General features: G+C 56.4%; 2 protein-coding genes across 12 annotated transcripts; both read right to left on the bottom strand.

Moving 5' to 3' along the window:
• Window positions 1-4,583: 4,583 nt before the first annotated feature.
• Window positions 4,584-18,408, bottom strand: SLC29A1 (solute carrier family 29 member 1 (Augustine blood group)). 11 transcript variants are annotated; one of them, XM_049652797.1, is made up of 14 exons: window positions 18,394-18,408; window positions 12,381-12,490; window positions 11,104-11,186; window positions 9,051-9,132; window positions 8,731-8,933; window positions 8,479-8,618; window positions 8,040-8,174; window positions 7,848-7,945; window positions 7,441-7,519; window positions 6,913-7,010; window positions 6,577-6,685; window positions 6,252-6,337; window positions 5,675-5,874; window positions 4,584-5,314 (listed from the first exon to the last, which is right to left on the bottom strand). In XM_049652797.1, exons 3-14 carry the CDS (start codon window positions 11,130-11,132, stop codon window positions 5,203-5,205), a joined length of 1,371 nt encoding a protein of 456 aa, XP_049508754.1. In that variant the 5' UTR covers window positions 11,133-11,186; window positions 12,381-12,490; window positions 18,394-18,408; the 3' UTR covers window positions 4,584-5,202. The 11 variants fall into 11 exon arrangements, with proteins under 11 accessions (XP_049508754.1, XP_049508751.1, XP_049508748.1 ...); XM_049652794.1 differs by lacking the exon at window positions 18,394-18,408 and adding an exon at window positions 18,110-18,192 and having other exon boundaries at window positions 11,104-11,183; XM_049652791.1 differs by lacking the exon at window positions 18,394-18,408 and adding an exon at window positions 14,664-14,760 and having other exon boundaries at window positions 11,104-11,183.
• A 24-nt stretch (window positions 18,409-18,432) lies between these two features.
• On the bottom strand, window positions 18,433-20,018 carry MYMX (myomixer, myoblast fusion factor). Its single transcript, XM_049652826.1, has one exon. It carries the CDS (start codon window positions 19,951-19,953, stop codon window positions 19,699-19,701), a length of 255 nt encoding a protein of 84 aa, XP_049508783.1. The 5' UTR covers window positions 19,954-20,018; the 3' UTR covers window positions 18,433-19,698.
• Window positions 20,019-20,686: the final 668 nt, after the last annotated feature.

The following is a 20,686-nucleotide window of genomic DNA, read 5'->3' as shown; positions in this document are numbered from 1 at the left end:
CTCATAAACAGGAGAGACTGGGATGAGACACCAGGACTTTGCTGCTTTCACCTGGGGAGGGTTACATGGGAGTTCCAGATCCTAGGAGGCTTGGGATCCTTGGCGATGTGAAAAGAGAACTGTCTGGAAAATTTTTTTGAAGGCAGGGGAGAAAGGTATACCAGGCCTGCATTTTAGTGCCACACTATCACTGGAGGCCTGGCATGTCACCTCTTTCAATGTCTGGAAATTCTTCCGTCTCTCCATTCTGTCTGCATATCTGATACGTGGACAGAGACAAGAGATTTGCGTATACCCAGTGCTTTGCGGTTTACAAAATATTTTTCCACCCTTTAACCATTTCAGCTTCGGAAACCATTGCAGCTTCGGAAACCATTCCAGCGTTTCTGGACTACAATGGGCACAGCAGTAGGCAGAACACGGGGTTATTGGGAGATGGTTAGGTGACTACACATCTAAGACGTGAGTGGAGTAGTGGGTGAAAGCAAGAGTTGTTACGATCTCCGAGTTTAATGGCCCAGAGAGAGGCAATGCCAAGTGTGACTACCTTTGCTTCACAGACGAGCAGCTTCGCAAAGAAAAATGCCTGGCTCAAGGTCACCCAGGCTTACCGGTCAGTGGAGCTGGCCTCAAGATGACCAATCTGGTCTCCCACCCGCCACGGTGCATGTGTGAAGGGCCGCAGGTCCAGGCAGCACGCGGAACGGGTGACGTCACCGCGCCCCCCTCCCCCGCCCCTGGGCGGGGCTGAGCTGACTCCCGCTCCTGCGTTCCGCCCCCTGCGTCCGGTCCCGGTCCCGCCCCCGCCCAGCAGTTCTTGGGCCTTGCTAGGCGGGGGCCCGTGGGGCGTTTCTCCCTGGGAATACCTAGTGTGGGGGAAAATGAGGTTCGGCTCACAAGGCTCCGGGGGCTGAAGATGAGGCGAGGAACAGCGAGCCGCTTAGATGGGGGCGGGGAGCGCACCATACTGAGGCTCGTCCTAATGTTTCTTGGTGCCACGTGTCTCACCACGTGTCTCCAGGGTCCTCACATCTTGCATCCAGGTTCTCTCACAGACTCCCTAAATCACCTTAGCGAGTCCATATATATATATATATATGTATACATACATATATATATATATACATGTATATATATATGTATGCGCGCGTGTGCTTGAGTATATGTGTGTATACATATATATATGTATACATATATATGTGTGTGTGTGTGTGTGTGTGTCACCCCGTCTTAGGAACAAAGATCTGGGCCCCGGGGGATGAGTGATTTGTCCTGGGTCACACAGGACAGGCAGGCCCTCTTTGGCAGGCCCAAGAGGAATTCTAGGCTCTGAATCGGAACCAACCCCACTGAAAGCCACCCCCCGCCCTTTGTGGGGTCCTAGTGACTCATTTAGCATTTGCCCTGCAGTCTGGGGCCAGAATGCCAACCGGCTCATTGACGGGGCACCACGACTGCCAAGGCTATGGAGAGCTCTGGGCGAGCACCTCTTCTCTCAGAGGGGACCAGCGCAGGAAGCCTGGTCATTCGGAGATTAGCTAGAGGAGCCCAGCTAGGACACCTACCATTATGGGTTGGAGAGGGGGGACGTGGGTTGTGTTCACGTGAGGTGTCCATCTCTACACTCACTGCCAACTTGCCCTAGAAACCAGATGGGCCTCACTGCCAGCCTGGCCTCCCTGTGGGACCACAATGGCTGGCTGACTTCCCTCAGGCTGACACTCTTCCTGCATGTCAAGACTCAGGTTTCAGGCAGGGCCTGCTGCCCAGAGAACAGGGCTCTTCGAGGTGATTCTGCATTTCTCTGCTCATATCCATTCTGAATCATAAGCGTAGTTTAACATTCTGATTATTTGTCTTCCCAATAGCTGGAATTTTCCCTTCAACCCCTCACCCATGATACTCCCTCACCACGCTCTTTCCAGATTAACCTCAAAGAATAGATACACAGATATATTCTAGCTTGTCAGCTATACCAGAGGCTTGACTTCTATTTTTTAGGGATCGCCGCCGATTTTACTGGGGTTCTTCGCTCTTCCAAAGTTTAGAGCCCCAATTCATCACAGGTTAAACAAAAGGGGAATTCCGATTTTGCAGTGGCAGCTACCCCAGGGTGGCCAGCAGCTAAATACAGACTGATACTTGAGGCAGAAAGGGCAGATGGAAGGAAGATGGTAATGAGCAAGTCCTGGGAGAGCCAGGGACACCTGGCTGATGCTCATGGTCAGCCCTTCCCCATCTCACAGGAAGCAAGTGCTAGAGGGAAAGTGGTGAAGTCTCATAGCAGAGGCCTGCCTCTCGAGGCGGTGGTGCCTTCAGAGCGCCTACTGCGGTCAGGAGCCATCACTGCAGAGGGCTAGGCCAGAGACCTGGGAGTTGTATTTTCTAACCCTCACCTCTGCAGTCTTCAGGTGAGGTCAGGAGAACGGAAACAAGTGAGACTGTAAATTCCTGGCATTTGCATTAGAAAACATTTTTTGAAAAAAATACTCTAGTGATTTGCTTCAACATCAACCTGAGTACAGAAGGAAGGAAAGTGAGATGATCTGAACGTTTTTTTCCTCCTTCAAATCATGGACGGGGTTGAGAGAAAACCACTTCACGCCCATCTCTCTCCCATGAGCACAGGCAATGAAGTGAGTGCCACCGCACAGCTGAAGACAGGCATGTGAAGACTGTGTGGCAAGGGACAAGCAGATGCAGTGAAGGAAACAGGTTTTTTTTTGTTTTTTTTTTTTTTTTTTTAGGAAACAGCTTTTGAGGACCTCTGGGAGCCAAGGAAAGCACTTGTAGCTTGAAGAGTGAAAACATAAATAGAATGTGACCCTAACTTGAAAAACATGAATTCGATCGCTTCTCAGCCTTTTGGCTAAGATCAAGTGAAAAACACGAATTCTGTCTAGTAGCTGGAGTAAGTAAGGTAAGAGCATGACAGAAGTCAAGTCACAAAAGTTCCCAAAGCTCTGAGGTACAGAAGGGGAAGGAACTGCATGAACTGGCTGTCACTGCTGGCGGCGGTGGAGGACCAGGAAATGCTCAGCATGTTCCAGGGAGAGAGACTAACGTAACATTAAGTCTGGTTTGGGATCATTCTGTGGCCATGCATGGGATGGTCTGAAGGACACCTGGGCTGGAGTCCAGAGAGAGCAGGCAGAAGGTAGTGAAGAGACCCAGGGAAGAAACGCAGGGTTCTTGAGGGGCTGTTGGTGCCAGGGAAGGAGCACAATAGGCCTCTCAGTCTGGGGTACAATGGGGCGGTCAAGAAGGACTGAGAGATGGGGTGCCTTGGTGGCTCACTCGGTTGAGTATCCAATTCTTGATTTTGGCTCAGGTCATGATCCCGGGTCATGGGATCGAGTCCCACATCATGCTCTATGCTGAGCGTGAAGCCTGCTTGGGATTCTTTTTCTCCCTCTCGAATTAAAAAAAAAAAAAGAAAAGAAAAAAAAAAAAGAACTGAGGGAGAAAAGAGGAAGAGTGCAGATTTATTTCAGCTTCTTTGCCAAAGGGCATTGCAAAGATGGGAGAATACTCAGGGGACCCCTGCTTTTGAATCAGATAGGAAAGGAATACCTTGCTTTCCACCAGCCTCAGATACATATTCTGGTTTGGCATGTGCCCCTGGAATACATGGACTCTAGCTCTCCATGTAATGATATACTTAACTATCCTATTAGAACTTCAAAGCTCATCAAATAGTCTTAAAAATGTGCTAAGAACCCTTAATGAGGCCTGAAGCCTTCAATTAAATTAAACTGAGAAACAGAAGCCCTGACAGAGGTGCCAATTTGTAACTATCTGCTGGTCAGGGATTAGTGAACAGTCTGGGCTATAGCCAGGGTCAGTAGGTGTGTGTGTGTATGTGTGTGTGTCCACAGTAGCCAGAGCTCTGGCCCCACTTCCAGTCTAGAAGAGTAATTTTTAAGAAGGGGGACCCAGTGGTATGGCTCCCTCCACGGAGTGAGTCCCATACCATCCCACCCCTAGGTGAGTTTAAGAAAAGGGGAGGGCCCAGTTTTAATGCAAGGACACATAGGCCCCTTGTTCCCCAAGAAGACTGAGCTTTGATGTCAGGGCAGAGTGCCAGGTAGAGGAGAACCCTTGGATTGCAGCCTCTTCTTGCCTGGAGGTGTGGGAGGGCAGCCAGGGGAGGGGATGTTAGTCAAGGGAGGAGTGCTGACCAGTTTTGCAGGTTCATTCCTCAGGCTGGGTGGTGAGGACAGGTGGAAAAGGTGGCAGTGAAGACCAAAAAAAAAAGGTGAAGCACTGGCTCTGTCCCCAGTCCTATGAAAGAAGGAACTGAGCAGCAAAGATAAATGGCCTTTCTCAGTCTCAGCCGGCAGCCTGGACATCCCAGCTCCAGACTTGTCCCTTCTCCGTGGCCCCACCAGGGGGCACTGCAGCCTCTCTGAGGCTAAGAGGACCAACTGCTCCCCAACCGCCCCCCCCCACCTTTGGACCCACGCCCAGCCCAGCGCTGGCAAGGCTCAGCTGGGTCATGCTCATCCCCCAGATTCGGGCTGCCATCCTGCTGCCCTCTCTAGGGCATGAAGCTGTGGCTGGAGGACACAGGGAGCCATGGAGAAAAAAAAAAAGTTTTATTTTATCAGAGAGCCTCTGAAGGCACCTGGTTTCTGTTGAATATAAAAAAAGGCATAAAATGGCAACTGTACAAGGTGCATGATGGGTAACAACAAGGCAGGGGGAGGAGAGGGACACGGAGATGTGAGGGGAGGAGGCACATAGGGAGAAGAGGGATGGAAATGTCAGACTGGACTTTAGAACAGACAGTCCTGCCCCCTCGCCACCCCTGGTATAGGCAGATGAACACACACGAACACACACACACACACACACACACACACACACACACACACACTCTGAGCCCAGGAGTCTCTGCTTCCCCTGCTCAAGCAAGGATCAGTCAGAACCAAGGTGGGGGGGGGGCAGCCCTTGAGCAGATGCAGAGACTGTAGAGACTGTATCCCTTCCCTTGATTCTGACCCTCAGGCTCACAATGTCCCCACTGTCCATCCACAGAGGTTCCCTCCTCAGGGCCTGGACACCCGGGCCCAGAACAGGCCGTGAGAAAGAAGAAGCTGGCTAGCTAGAAGAGAAAACCTCCAAACTCCTGCCCGTCCCTGAAGGAGAAGAAAGGGGGCAGGAGCAGGCGGCCACTGCAGTCCTTCTATCCATCCATGGTCACACAATTGACCGGAACAGGAAGGAGAAGACAGCCCCCAGTGCCAGGCCCAGAGACAGAAAGAAGGCCATGATGGCTCCAGCTGTCTCTGCCTCAGCCGGCTTCACTTTCCTGAAGGCGGGAGGGCAAGGCTTCCTTAGAATGGCCCCTACCCCAGCCCCACCCAGAGCCTCTGGGGTGGGGAGACTTGCCTGAGCACAGAATTCTGCTGCCAAGCATCTTACTTTCCCACCCCCAATCTGGCTTCTCCCTCTTGGGGGAATGTGTACTGGGGTCTGTCTCCCACCTACCCACATCTCCACCTAGGTACCCCGGGTGTCCCACCGCCCACCACCCACCACTACCCCTTCACCTACGTGCCTTACATGCCCCTCCAGGATCAGGGAGTCTCCTTTTGCCCTCTCTCCCTTCACTGAGCATCCACTGCTGGAGCTCTAGACCCTGCCTGATGCCACCAAGGTCCCCACTCACTTGGGCCCGAAGCACATGCAGAGACTGGCGAGGTAGCCATTGGAGAAGGCGAAGGCAGCCATGAAGATGATGAACCAGGCGTCGTGCTCGAAGACCACAGCCAGGTACCGGCGGGGCTGGACATTGCACAGCAGCAGCAGGGGCACAAACAATATCCGGGCCAGCACCAGGCTTGGCAGCCAGTGGCTGTCCTTCCCAGGCTGCGGAGGAGCAGGTGGTACCTCAGCCGGGGCTGGCCCACAGCCTCCACTGGGGGCCCCTTAGGATCTGGATTGAATCTGGTTACCCTTAGGGCATGGTGATTGGGAGGGACCATGGTTGAGCCTTCTGGAGTGCTGGCAATGTTCTATATTTGACCTGGGTGGTGATTATTCAGAGATGCATGCATGTTTACGTGTGTGTGTATTCATTAAGCTGTACGCTTAAGACCTGTACAACTTACTATACATAATGTCTTGGTTTAAAAAAAAAAAAAAAGCACGCTCCCCTTACCACCACACTATCTTGGTTCCCTTTCTGCATCTCAGGCTGGACTCTTCCCTCTCACAGGGGCTGGGTGCCACCTTCTACCACTTACCCACGTAAATATAGCTGTGAGGCTCCGGCCCAGCCAGTCGAAGACATTGAAAGTCAAGAAACAAGACACAGGAATGAAGTAGGCTCCTGGAAGAGGAAAAGTAGATTCAGGGATGGTTATTAGGTCCAGAGAGACAGATTTAGCCTCACTGGGGCTCAGTTTCCCCAGCTGTAAAACAGAGAAGATGCTTCTAGCCCAGGGAAGGGCAAATGGGCCAAGAAGAGTCTAGTTGGGGAGACAACAGCCTAGGATCCCCCACTCCCTCACCCCCAATCCTGCTCTAGCTCCTGTCTGTCCCCATCCTGGGAACCCATGGTGTCCTCACCCCAGGCACTGTTGCCCGCAATGCTGGATTGGACCTCAGCAGTCACAGCGGGAAACATCCCAATGGTGACCGTGAAGATGAAGCAGACGGAGAGAGCCGGGACTAAGATCTAGAGGAAAGGGACCCAGGCCCGCGTCTTCATGGCGTTGTGCATTCAAAGAACCCAGAATCCCCACCCCCTGACATACACACACACACACACACACACGGGAGAATCCAGGAGAGTGGCCAGTATCGGGTGGGAAAGGGAGCGGATGGATAGTGTGCAGGTCGGGAGGGGCAAAAGGAGAGAATGAGGGTAAAGGGCAGAGGGCAGAACACCCATGCCCCACATACGTTTCTGAGGATGGCTCGGATAGAGTGGCCTTGGTTGGTGGACTCAGAGTTGGGGGCTGGAACTCTGGACTCCTCTTTGTTTGCTTTTAGGTCCTCTCCTAGGGGGTGACAGGTTGTGGAAGCATCAAATTATAGGTAGGACAGGACAACAGGAGATGACACAAAAGGGGGTGGACACTCCTTACCAGTGCACAGCCACACCCTAACACCTAGCCCAGACCTCCTGTAAATCCCACAGCATGGGTCCAGCGGTCCTGACCTCTCCCAGGAGACTCAGGTCATGTTACAAGAAACTGAAATCACTTCCCATTGCTCTCAGACATTCAAGGTCATCCGGAATCTCCCCCCCCCCCCTTTATTTTTCCCAGTTTTTATTTCCCGTTGTTTTCCTCATCCCAGCCCTGGTCCATCTGGCCTCTGGCTTGTCACTGCCAGCAAAAACAGTATACTCATTCTTGCCCTCTGTGCCCATGCTGCTCCCTCCAGGGCAGGCCACCCTCCACCCCAGCTTCTGTGGGCTATTCTGACCTTTACTAATGAGATCCAACTTGGTCTCCTGCTCTCCAGGCCCTTCAAGCTTGAGCTGCTGGTAGTAACGGTAGAATTCCTACCAAGAGAGGGAGACAGTGGAGGTGGATTCAGTGGTGGAAGCTCCAGAATTCCTGCCTCGCCCAGGTCTGGGTCTCAAAACACCATTCGTCTACTGGGAACAAACTGAGGGTTGATGGGGGGTGGGAGGGAGGGTAGGGTGGGTGATGGCTATTGAGGAGGGCACCTTTTGGGATGAGCACTGGGTGTTGTATGGAAACCAATTTGACAGTAAATTTCATATATTAAAAAAATAAATAAATTAAAAAAAAAAAAAAAACACCATTGGTCTGAAGCCCTGGACCCCCCACCCCAGACCCCAAATCTGGCTTTCTCCATTTGCTTACCAGTCGGGGCAGGCCTAGGTAACAGATGATGGCCAAAACGATAACCCCACAGGCCGTGATAAAATAGCCAAAGGCACTTTCTGACAGCTCCGAGCCACCTGGGTGGAGGGTGTGCAGAAATCAAAGACCAGCCCCACCCCTGTCCCTTTCCCCCAGCAACTAGGCCAACGGGCAGATAGTAGGAAGACTTACTGGCGATGGCGCAGATCATGGCCACCGAGGCGAAGAAGCCTGCCAGGCCCTGGCCACTCATGATGGGGGCAGTGTAGCTGGTGGGCAGGAGGCCAGCCAGACCAAACAGGCTGCCCTGCAGGATGGCACCGAATGCTGGGGGCACAAGGTGGGCATCAGCAGGGGAGGGGAGAGCAAGGTGGGACTTGCTTCCGCTAGAGGTGGCTGGGGGCCCATAGGAACACAGGTCCCAGTGAGTCTTAACACCAAATGACCCTCTCTGCCCCTACTCCCAGCCCCAGTCCATGTCTCCTCTGGCCTCTTGAATCATTGACTACCCACGGCATCCATTTCCTCCAGCGGGAGGAATGGGCTCCTTCCTGGCTGACTGTGCTTCTGAAAGAAGGGTGGGGGGATCCAGGAAGATCTCTGCCCTAGGCCTGCTCCCAGCCCTGCTTACAGTTAATGAGCATGATCTTGATCATGGTGATGACGAAGAAGGGCACGGCATCCAGATGCACCTTTACCAGGACAGCAGTGATCAAGAACACCAAGAGAATGGCTATCAGGCTGCCCAGGATCCGAACAGACTGGGGGATCCTAGGCCGAGGCAGCAGAGGGACAAGAGGTGAGGCTGCAGGCTCAGCACAGGGAGAACAAGAGGCAGCAGGGGGTGGAGGGGGCTGGTCAGGCCAGGGGCCTGGACACTCACCTCTGATGCAGGAAAGAGTTAAGGCAGGTGAAAAACAGCAAGGGCAACATGGCACATAAGGTCATGACATTGTTGAAGAGGGCACTGAGATAATTCCGCTCTGGGGAGGGTACTGTGGGGGTGGCTGAGGGCTGGAAGTCCTTGCTGTTTTCAGCAGTGACCAAGGACATATTCTGGGTCTCGTCCAGGCGGTTTGTGAAATACTGTGTGGGTTGCAGAGAGAAGCGGTGAGACTTCTCTCCCGGGGCCCCCAAGAACAGATCCATGCCCTACATGCCCAGTGGACACGTCCCCCTGGAGCCCAGTCCCCCCAGTCTCACCCTAGTGGCTGTCATGAAAAAATTCCACGGGAGCAGCGTCCCCAGACCCAGCATGAAGAAGATAAGCCAGACGGCTTTGTACCTGAGGATAGGAGAGGAAAGAGGGGCCTAGTGACCCACTACTCCACCCTCCTTCGCAGACCAAACTTAAGAGCTCCTCCCTCCCCAATGTTCGGTCTCTCCAACTGTCCCAGGGCACAGGCATCTGTGCCCATGTGCACAAGTCCACCTATGGGTTTATGTAGAAGGGGAAGTGTCCGAGGGTAGGGAAAAGGGCACAGATATGTCCACAGGGAGAGTAGGGTCAGGGACACAGGACTGAAAGGCATGGCCAACAGGACCTTGGTTCTCAGCCCCAAAGACTCGGGGGACCCTGCAGGCTTGGGAAACAGTGTGACCCACACATCCGGAGGTGGTTTTGGAAATCTTGCTGAAGGCTGGGGGTAGGCGGGTGAGGGAGAAAGCAAACAGCAAGTGTCTCCCACCCCCACTGGGCAGGCTGGAAGTGATTATGCTGTCTGGGTAGGGACTGTGTGGTTCCCCAAAGAGGATTCTGAGGTCAAGAAACTCCCAGACCATTCTGGACCTAGTGGGACAGGAGGGCGGGGTGACTTGGGGTGGCTGGGAAGCGAGGGAGCTGTTTTTTCCCTGGCCCAGACAAAACCAGCTTTGTAGGTCACACCACATAGGGTAGGCCAGGAGGTATCAGGCCACTGGACGTCATCTGGGCCCCAAATAGTAAATAAGTGCTGCCCTAGCTTCGGCCAGGGCATTGCCCCAAGCCCTACACTTCAGGGCCTGTCTGGGATGGCCAGCCTTCCCCAGGGGGCCCCGAACCCTCCTACTGTGGTCTCCAGATGTGTCTGTCATATCTTCCCCACAGCTAATGCCCGCTTTCTTCACAGAGATGGCAGGGACAAAGTCCAAGGCAGGGAAGAAACAGGTCCAGTTAGAGTACAGGGCCCGGCCTCACACAGGAAAGGCCTGGGTGAGTGCCCCAAGTGGGGAGGTCTGAGCCACTGCAAATGCAGCCTCCCTCCGCCCCCACTCCCTTTTATCCTCCAGACCTTGAAGAACACAGCTAAGGCTCGACTCAGAGGTCCCGAATGAAGGGAGAAGCTCCCAGACATGGCTGTGCAGAATACATGGTCAGAGCGGGGCTGGGAGAGGGCGCCAATACATGGAGATGGGAGAGGGGTTCACAGAACTGCTACCAATGGTGAGACTCTGATAGCACAGGCAGCCTGGAAATGGAGGAGACAGGGACGGAACCACCCTGGGGCCTGTACTTACTATGTCTCCTTAAATTCCCTCCCATTCAAATAAACCCTACCTCAATTTTACAGGTGGGAACAGTCCCAGAGAGATTAAGCTAAGTACCTGAGGTCCCATAGCCAGAAGTGGCCTACTTCTGTGGCCTCTGGCACACGAGGGAGACCGGATTGGCAGTGGAGAGGGGATGAGGCTGGGGGGCCTGGGCTGAAGGAGTTTTGGACCACAGGCATGGCTTCATCGATTCTCTTGGGTCCTAGACTCCTTGGAGGGCTTAAACCACGCTACAGCCTCTCCCCCCCCGCAAATACGTAGGCATGATCACCATTGTGGGTCTAACTGAAAGGAGCGTATAGGCTCCAGAGGCGGGGAAATGAGAGGAAGGTCAGTTCAAGGACCAGGGTGGGCCAGGGTCATCTGAGGCAGGGCCAGGCCTGAGGGAGAGGGCAGTTCTGCCAGATGTGCTCCAGAACTAGGGGTGCCGCCAATGATTTCCCCAGAGTGATGGGAGGAGGAGCTGGAAGCTGCTGGCTGGCTGGAGAGCAACAGTGGAAACACTGAGAGGCCAGGGAGGGGCTGCCGCCCACCCATCCTGGCCTTCCCCACAGGCCCCCCAGCTAAGACACGCATGGTCCCCACCCCTCGTGCAGGCCTGACTCATAGCTACTTTGCTGGAAGACCAGGCAGCAGTGGAAACCCCAAATTCCAAAGGACACCACACCCAGCCCCCTGGAGACCCATTTCCATTCCCCTGGATCCCCTGGCCCAGGTCCCCCAGTACCTGTCCTGAGGCTCGTGACCGGTTGTCATGGTGACGGCGTTCTCAGTTTTGCCTGGCCGATAACTCCCTCCTCCTGGCGTCTGCTGGGGGCAGAAGCAGTGTGAGGCCACGTCTTGGCCCTGCTTCCCCATAGGCCTCTTTAGACTCTTGTGGGGTAGGCGGCAGGCAGGGTTCACAGAGCAGGCAAGCCGGAGAGTCCACAAGGACCCCCTCCTGGCCCTGCCCCTGAGGACTGCTCAATCTGACCCCTCTGACCAGCCCTGTCGGGCCCCCTGCCTGCTCAGGCTCTACCTGGCTCCCGGCCTGGCCACCGCTATTTTTATCCAGCAGCTGAAGCAGTTTGTAAGCTGGGAAACGGGAGAGTGGCGAGCAGGAGAGGAGGAGGAGGAAGTATGAGGGAGAGGGAGGGAAAGACTGGCAAAGAAGGCAAGGAAGAGGATGAGAGCAGTCAGGGACAACGACAACAGACAACAAGGATAATGGAAGGAGCGACAGGAGGAGGGAAGCAGGAGTCAAAGCAAAGAGGGCGAGGGGAGGGAAGGGGAGGAGGGAGGGCACAAAACAAACAGATCAGCAGCAGCAGCAGCAGCAGCAGCAGCAGCAGCAGCAGCAAGAGCCACAGGGAAGAGGACAGAAGCCAGGCCAGAGATGCCTCCCCTGCACCAGGCCCCTCTCTGCAGGTCTGACCTTCACACCCTCTGGGGGAGCCCCTGCGCTCATAGCAGGAGTGGGCTCTGGAGGGCCTGCGCCCTGCTGGAGGCACCCCAGACTCCAGTCTCTCTGCTGGCAGCCCTTGAACCTTCCTTTCCAGTCACTGCCCAGGGGCTTCCTAGTTCCTGGCCAGTTTTCTAGGAAAATACTTCACCATGCATGTGGGGACACAGCCCTTCCCACAACCACCCTGGCCCCTCCCCGACGCCCAGTCCTGTCCCCAGGGTTACCCCATCCCCCCTCAGTTCCTCTTTGACTCACTCCCAGGTCCCTATCCTCTTCCCCTTTCAGAGAGCAAACTTGAAAGGAAGACTGGGGGAGCAGGGACACAGGCCCGACTGACCACATTGTCCCAAAGCTCCTAGCCCACCCCCTCACGATCCCCCTCCCGCTTCCCGCTCGTGCAGGGCAGGCGCCCTGGCACCAGATCAGACAGCTTTCCCTTTGGATGGCAAGGAAAGCCAGGCAGGCATGTGCTGGCACATCCCCCACGTGCAGGCCCAGCTCTGGAGCCAGGTCTGCTGTTTGGAGTGAGGACCTGGGCCTGGGCTAGGGCGAGCACTCACCGGATGCCCAGACTTGCCAGCAGAAGGGTCAGAGCAGAGGGGGCCTGGGCAGTCCCTGGGAAGTGGTCCTAGCTCAGGCTCTGGCAGCAGGCCTTGTCCATGGGCGCCCCCTGGGTAAGGGTCCAGAATGAAGAAAGTGGCACAGGGCATATGGGGAGGTTCTCTCTCCCAGGCCTTGCCGTGGGAGTTCTGGTACCCTGGGCCCCATTCTGAGAAGCCTCTCACACACACACAAAACCAGGAGATAAAAACTGCTCCTGTAGCTAGCTTGGGAGATAAGAAACCCAGCAGCCTAAGTAGGGGAGCTGGGGGTGGGGGGGCAGAAATCCCAGGTACAGCCAGTTCCCAGCCTGAGACAGACAGATACTGACAAACAGTTACTTCCAGGGACCCTGAAATCTTCAACCAGCTTTTCTATCCCTCCTGTTACTGCTCTCAACCCCTCCATGGGTGAACTCCAGACTCTCCCAAGGCCTTCCTTAGCGCCCCAGCGCACCCCTGTGTTGTAGAACAGGGACAGGAGGAGCAGACCCACACACCTCCCAGATGGGAGGCAGAGGTCTTCCTTTATTCATTTTCTCAACAAATATTTACTGAGGACCTCTGCATGCTCTCCAGGCACTGTTCTAGGCACTGGGGACAGAGCAGTGAACAACACTGTTCATGTTTCCGAGAGGGATGGGGGCAAGAGGGCTCCACCCTGGAGGGTGGGGAGAGAAGGCTCAGGACTCAGATTTTCTATTAGGTAGCAAGGAGGGGAACCCCCAGCTTCACACCTCAGCACACCCCATGCTCCACCCCCGTACCCCCACAGGTAAGATTCCTGGCAGTAAAGAACTGGGAGGTGGGGTGGAGAGAATAGAGTATCTCCCCTTTCTTAGTAAAATCTGCCTTAGGCTCAGAGAAGTATTCATTTCTCCCCCCCCAGCTGTGCTCCCATCCTGCCCACATCGTAACAGTCAGCTGGCCAGCCCAGGTGTTTTGTTCTTGCCTGCCTTTGCCCAGCAGCAACCAGGGATTTGACACCAGCTCAGCATCTGGTGTCCCTCCACCCACGCCCTGGCCTGCAGGGATGGAGTTCTGAAAGCAGCCACCCAACTGAGCACCTCTCCTCCTTTTATACCTATCTCCGCCCCCCCCCTCCAGACCCCCAGCGCCTCTCATGCACCCCAGCTTCCAGACACATCTTTGCAGTAGCATCATATTCTCTAGTCCCATGGAGTTGCATATGGGGCCAGCCACTACCTGCCCTCACAACCACCCCTAAGCTAGCACTAAACTCTCTCCATTGAACAGATGGGGGAGGCTGAGGTTCAGAGCGGTTGAGTCACTTGCCTAAGGTCACGGAGCTAGTGAATAGGTGAGCTGGAATTCAAAGTCAATGTGCAGCTCATCCTAGCCTCCTTCTGGGGCCGGGGGGTAGGTAGAAAGGCTGCTTCTCAGCTAGCCCTTTAAATTGGGAGATGCGGGTTGGGGAGGGGGGGGTAAGGTGCGGGCGGCATCTCCAGCCTGACAGGAGCCTCAGGTGTAAGGCAACCCCCCTCCAATTACACACACATCCTGGCACCGAGAGCTCAACAGGCAGAAGGACAAGTGGGAGGTTACCGCGAGGAGTGGGCAAAGGGGCCGCCCCAAGAAGGCTGAAGGGCAGGGCTGGGACCAGCCCTCACCCAGGCTGCTCTTCCCCCCCCCCCCCCCCCCCCCCCCCCCCCCGCGGACGGAAACCCGCGGTGTGTGTCCCTGTCCTTTCTAAAGATAAGGAAGGGTCCTCTCAGGGAGTAAATAAGGACGTGCCCAGGAAGGGGAGGCCAGGAACATGAATTCGGCCAATAAAAGGCAGAGGTTAAAGAGACAGCTCCTTCACCTCCAAGGCACGCGCCCTGCCCTCATCCCCATTCCCACCCCCACCCCTCCCAACACGGTTACCGGCGCGGCTCCTCTCCTGTACCAACTAGACTGATCGAGATTACCCATCTACTCGCCCGCCCCTTGCGGAGGTCAGTTCGGCGACAGCCGGTTTCAGGCCCAGGAACCAGGCCGCCCACGCTCCGCTCGGGTCGCGATCTCCTCAGAGTCCCCACGCGCCCTGGCCCTTGCGCGCCACGTGCAGCGCGGCTCCGCACGCTCCACGCCGGGGAAGCGGGGCCCCCACCCGGCGTCCCCTCCGCGCGCCGCGCAGCTGCCAGGCCCAGCCTCCCTGCCCCCGTGGCGGCGGGAAGAGACGCCTCCCGCCCCGGCGGTGCCCGGTTTCCCCCTATCCCGGGCCCCCGGCCCGAGAAGCACCTGCTAGCTAGGAAGGAGTCCTACCGCGCCGAGATCCGCGCGCCCTCTCAGTAGCTTCCCGCGCCCGCGGCAGCACATTGAAACCCGCCCTCCGCTGGGCCCGCCCCGGCCCACGTCCGCAGCCGCAGCCCGCCCCCCCCCCCCCCCCCCCGCCCTCGCCGCCGCGGCCCCGCCCCAGCCCCCCCCCCCCCGCCCCCCGGGGCGGGGGCCCCCCCCCCCCCCCCCCTTTTTCGCCCAGCTACGCCCAGCCGGGGCTGCATGGCCCATACCTCAAGCTATTTCTAAAAATGGGACCTGTGGGCCCCGCTACACCAAACCCTGCCCCGTTATGAAGCACCCGGTCCGGAGAATACAGCCCCACGCTGGGTACCCCTAGTCTCCTCTGCGCTGCCGCTCCAGAAACTCCTACAGAACCCGCGTCCGGACGCTCCTTGCAGCAAACCTTCGGCTCAGACCCGTCCGGACGCCTTCACGTCCATACTCCATCCCAGATGTTCCGGTATAACTCCCCGAACCCCTCCCACGCCACTTTCTCCTACACTGCACTTTTTTCCTTTTCTGCGCGGGCCTCTTCCCTTCTCAGTGCCACTTTCTTCCTTTCCTTTGCTCCCCCAACCCCCATGCCGGAGGGATCCCTCTGCATAATCAGTATAATCAGTGACCTGAATGGTGGGTTTTCCCACCTCTAACACACAGACCCGAACACCCACACACAAACACTATGCCACCCTCAACTGTGATAAGGAGGGGGATGTGTGTCTCTGTGGGGGTTGCGGGGGAAGGGGTAGTGGCATAGGTCTGTAGGCCCCTGGAGGTTCACTTTTTCTAAATCCAGAACTTTGGAAACGCTGAGGAACAGTTGGAGATGGTAAGAGAAAAAGCCCAGAATAGCCTTACATCCTGCGTGAATCCTATGGACCGATACTCAGAGGCAGAGGCCAAGCCTTGCGGAGCCCCACATCCTCCACTGGCTGAGGAAGGGGGTGGGCATGCTGGGTGGTCAGTCCTTCTTGTACCTCCAAGGGAGGCAGAATGATTCTCTCCCATTTTGCTGGTCAGTAAATTTGGGGGAAGGAGAATACGGCCCCTATAGCTGCCCTCAGTGCTGGAGGACAATCTGAAGGCTGGAGAGGTGTGAAGACAGAAAATCCAGTCCAGCATACCCCACCCTCCCCAACTACCCAAGAGACTCGTCCCCTGAAGAAGCTTTGGACACTAATTAACAATTAGCATACTACCATCATTAAGAATAAGGTAGAGTCATCTTCTTGCCAGGGAACAGACTGGGCCCTGAGAGGAGGGGTAGCTTTTCTACTTAGGATCAGTGACCTGTCCCCAAGCTACTCCAGAAGGAATGTTCTCAGCCTCCTGGCTCTGTGCCTCACAGAGACATAACACACCATCATCCCCCAGCCTTAACCAAACAGAGGGCAGGAAGATGGGTAGGGTGGTGTTTTTTTAGGCACTGCCCCACGGCTTGAGGGCAGCTTCATGTCTGGGTCTACCCACCCCCATTCCCATCCTGTGTTTGTCCAGTCTCTCGCTCTTCCTCTCCCAGCCCTCCTCTCCCCTCTTCCTTGGCCCCTGTCTCTCTCCCACCTTCATTTCCCATCTTTGGGCCTGTGGGGGTGGCAGGCCTTAGTGGTCAGACAGATCCTCCAGGCATGGCCAGGCTGGTAGCCAGTGGCTGGAGTTGTGTGCAGAGGGGGCTGGAAGTGGAAAGAAACTGGAGGGAAGTGGTGAGGGTCCCAGGCCAGACAGTGGAAGGCTGTTTCCTCTCCCCACCCCCGCTGAGGCCTGGCCTGCTCACTAGATGGCAACAGCCAGGGCTGTTATTGCTGGAGAGAAGCCCATCTGGCAATCACCCTGCCTGGGCCCCCAGCCAGCATCCACGCCCCTTCGGGGCTACTTCCCTGGCCAGAGATGGTTGCTGGGTGCCAGGGCCCTCTGCTGGACATCCTCAGGGCCCCAACTCACACCGGTCAGTACTGGGAGTTTTTCTGGTCAGGCCCAGCCAGTCCTGTCGCCTTCTGCCCAGTCTTAGGGCTTTCTCCCTCCCTGAGTTCCCTTGGGTCACTGACACAGAAGTAGGGTAGGAAGGGCTGAGTCAGCTGCACCCCCACCCCCACCCTATACTCCACTCTAGTTGAGACTGTCCGTAGCTCCAGACTCCATCCTCCCATTCCAGGCCCCGAGCCTGCCCCACCATCTCACACACAGCCCTCTTTTCCCCAGCCCTGTGTCCATCTGTGTTTGCTGGAAGTGTGTTTGCTTGGCTTGGCTATTTGTCACCAGCACCTGTCTCATGACTGTGCGTTCTCAGTTGTTGTTTGTGACTCTCTGTCCCTGCCCTTGTGGCAGGGTTGGGACTAGAGAGAGGCCAATGAGGCACTTGACTGCAAATTTTAAGGGACTTGACTCCAAAAAATTCGGGAATCAAGATAAATAATATTTTACTGTAGTCTTTAAAAAAATCAAAGCTGGGGCGCCTGGGTGGCGCAGTCAGTTAAGCGTCCGACTTCAGCCAGGTCACGATCTCGCGGTCCGTGAGTTCGAGCCCCGCGTCGGGCTCTGGGCTGATGGCTCGGAGCCTGGAGCCTGTTTCCGATTCTGTGTCTCCCTCTCTCTCTGCCCCTCCTCCGTTCATGCTCTGTCTCTCTCTGTCCCAAAAATAAATAAAAAACGTTGAAAAAAAAAAAATTTAAAAAAATCAAAGTTAATGCAAAAAAATCTATGATGAACCAAACATCAACATTTAAAATACAGGAGCTCCTGGGTGGCTGAGTGGGTTAAGTGTCTACCTTCAGCTCAGGTCATGATCTCCTGGTTGGTGGGTTTGAGCCCTACCACTGGCTCTCTGCTGTCTGCGGGGAGCCCTCTTCAGATCCTCTGTCCCCCCCTCTCTCTGCCCCTACCCCCCACAAAAAGTAAATAAAAACTTAAACAAACATTTAAGATACAGAATCCAGCCCTCTCACTTCCCTCGCCTTCCTAGTGGGTGTGTGTACTCCAGGATGGGAACGAGGGTCAGGGTTTAAGATTTGAGGTTCACTAGGTCTGGGCTTGGTCGTCTCAGACTAATTTCTCGGGCCTCTCCCCCTACCCTTTGCTCTGGGCAGGTCTCTGACCTTGGGGGCATCTGTATACGGTTAGGGCGGCAGGGGTGGGGAAGAAGAGTCGTGGGGGGGGGGGCGGCCTTCCAAGTCTGATTAAAGGCTCCCCTATACTGGAAACCGCAGATTCCGACACGGTTGATATCCCCCAACTAGGGCCGCACCAGCACCTGTCCCTGCCCTGGCGGCGCGGCGCGTGGGAACCGCGCAGACCCCGCCCCACTGCGCTGGAGGCCCGCCTCCGCTCCCCGCAGTCCTGCAGGTTGGGAGCCGGGGGGGGGGGGGGGGGGGACGGAAATCCCCTGGCCCGGGTCCCCCTCGTGGCCTCCTTACTTCGGGGCTGGGGCCGTGGCCGTAGCTCGCGGCCCGCGCCGGGTCACACCGGCCTCTTGCCGGGCGGGAGACGGGCTGCAACGGGCTACCCCGGCGGCTTACCGCCCCGCACTCCGCGGCCTGCTCCGTCCCTCCTCGCGCCGCGCCACTCCGCCACTCCCGGGCGAACGAGGCCGGCCGCAGGGAAGGCCGGGAACAAGCGAGAGAAAAGGTGCCCGTGACCCCAGAGGGGAACGAGGTTAGGGGACCACGGGCTGAAGCCCCCTTCCCCCAGGTCGCCTTACCGAGAGGGGCGAGCACGTGCTCTTGATTTTGAGGGCGCCAAGAGGAAGCAGATGGTGCCGAGAGGGGTGGGGAGGTGGGGGTCCGGCGGAAGGTCCCGCGGGGCTGGAGTGGGGGCGCACAGCTCTGGCGTCACTTCTTCCCAGGGGCCGAACTTCAGACTGGTGTGGGGACCGTACGGGGATCCTGAGAGGGGCCCGCATCCCTCACTATCCCCCCGCCCCCCAACCTAGAGCCTAAGACTCGCGGAGGGAGGGAGGTGGGAGGGAGGACTGTTGCTTGGGAACAATAAGCAAATTACCCGGAGGCTGAAAGCAAATGAATCGGACACCTCTGATTTGACCCCTTAGGGGCTGCTCTTTGAGGAGGAGGAAATAATGAGGTGAATGCCCATGGTCACCTCCACCCCCAACCGCCCATATCTCTTAAAAGGCACAGTGCCCCTCAGGAAGCATTTTTGCTCTGCTCCCCTGGGTGGCTGCCGGCAGGGCCCCTTAGCAAACAAATCTCCCTCTTCCCACGCCGCTAGGTGAGCGGCCCGAGGAAGTTTTCCTTCTTACCTTGAGCTGGCCGGCCAGACCTCTAAATCGGACCCAGGACTGCTGGGTCACGGGGTGACATACTGAAGTTATGCAAGAGAAACGATCTCCAGGAGATGAGGACTACAGGACAATGGAATAGGAAGCAAAAGGGAGCCGGGAGTGGTTTTCCCCCTCCCACCCCCTGGCCACGTTAGACTGTTTTTCAGTGTAGGAGCATGGGTGACACAATTTTCAATGGTATCCCACGAATTCAAATGAGCAGATATTTATTGAGCACCTGCTGCGTGCTGGGCTTTGGGGCAAGACTGACCAAATCAAGGTTCTATTATTTGAAGGAAAATCCTGAGTCTGAAGGACAGACTGTCTGGGTTAAAATCTCCCCTCTCAGATAAGTTGTCAGTTATCCATGGGTGAGGACTGTCCCTCACTGGAACTCAGGTTCTCATTTGCCCGGGATGGGGGTGGGGGAGCAGAGTCACTCCCCTCATCCCCCCCTTTCCCCTCCCAGCCCAGATGCGATTAGGAAAGGTGTCTTGGAAGGAGGAGTGCAGGGTGGCGTAAGATCAGTTTTCTGCTAGATGCTGGTATCCTTCCAGTCATTCCTGTTGGGAGTGGGGAGGCATTCCTGGTCAGACCCCTCTTTGTGCTCAGTCCCCCACCGCGTCTTCTGCACAGTGGGTAGGCTGTGCTCAGTGGTGGTGCCAGGACTGTCTTGCTCCAAAAGAATGGCTTTTGATGACACAGCCAATATCAGGGATCGCAGCCTCATTTTGGGGGAGCTAGCCTCTCCCTCCTCTCCTGGCCAGCCACTCTGGAGACCTCCTCAGCGTCGGGAGGGCGGCTCTGGCTGAGGATGAACAACAGACAGCCCAGCAAAGCTTCTCGAACATCCTGCGAGCCCAGGCGGCGGGCCAGTCTGCGCAGGAGGGGCAGGAGGTGCCGGCGGGCCAGGCGGGTGGCAGGCAGCAGCAAGCGGGACATCAGGGTTCGAAGCAGCAGTGGGAGCAGTGGAGCGGGCATGGCTGGGTCAGCGACTGCGAAAGCAATCCAGACTCTAAGCTTGCCCCTTTCCTGCTCCCTCCTCACCTAGCAAAAACTGGGGTGGGCAGGTGTCCCCCCACTCCAGTTTATACCCTCATGCTCCCCCCACTTCAATTCCTGGGTCAATTTTGCTTTCCAGAAGCCCTTTCTCTTGGCAAGGTAGCTGGGGCAGGAAGGTTCTTACCACAGTGCAGATGGAGACATTGAACCAAGGCAAGAGCAAAACTGAGGCTAGGACCCACAATTTGCCCTTCCCAGTCTCCAGGGGCTCCTCTAGTTCCCTGGATATCCCCCCCCCCCCGCCCCCCTCCCGCCCCCCCCCCCCCCCCCGCCCCCAGTCAGTTCCACCCCTCCTCAAGCACATCCTCAGTCTCAACCCAGCAGGAGTTCTTCCCTAGGCAATTGTAAATTTTCCTCCGAGGCCCCTTGATCCACCCAGACCTGACACTTCCTACCTTCCCAACCCCCCCCCCCCCCACCCCCCCCGGCAGCAGCTCTCACCACCCAGAACTGTTGCTCAGACTCAGTCTCTGGCTGAATTTGCCTGCAGGGGCACAGCCTCCCTGGACCCTACACGGCAGCCCCACCCAGTTCAGCCCCACCCTAGGACCGCTTGCCTGGGTAGGGGGGGATTAACGAAGAGACAGCTGTGTTCTGGCACCTGGTATATTGAGGGCAGGGGGCAGCTGGCTCAGAAGAAGTAGAAGGAGCA

Source organism: Panthera uncia (assembly GCF_023721935.1).
Source record: "Panthera uncia isolate 11264 chromosome B2 unlocalized genomic scaffold, Puncia_PCG_1.0 HiC_scaffold_24, whole genome shotgun sequence".
Lineage (NCBI taxonomy): Eukaryota > Metazoa > Chordata > Mammalia > Carnivora > Felidae > Panthera > Panthera uncia.
The sequence above is the reverse complement of the archived record's forward strand: the minus strand, read 5'-3'. Positions and strand labels throughout refer to the sequence as shown.

What these genes read in the sequence shown, in the direction of transcription:
- MYMX (XM_049652826.1), bottom strand. Translation starts at nt 19,953, where the DNA reads ATGCCCGCTCCACTGCTCCCACTGCTGCTTCGAACCCTGATGTCCCGC.
- SLC29A1 (XM_049652787.1), bottom strand. An exon ending in GTTGGATCTCATTAGTAAAG is followed by an intron (nt 7,011 to 7,440) that starts GTCAGAATAGCC and finishes GTCACCCCCTAG; the next exon opens with GAGAGGACCTAAAAGCAAAC. An exon ending in TGCATGTGCTTCGGGCCCAA is followed by an intron (nt 5,315 to 5,674) that starts GTGAGTGGGGAC and finishes TCCCGCCTTCAG; the next exon opens with GAAAGTGAAGCCGGCTGAGG.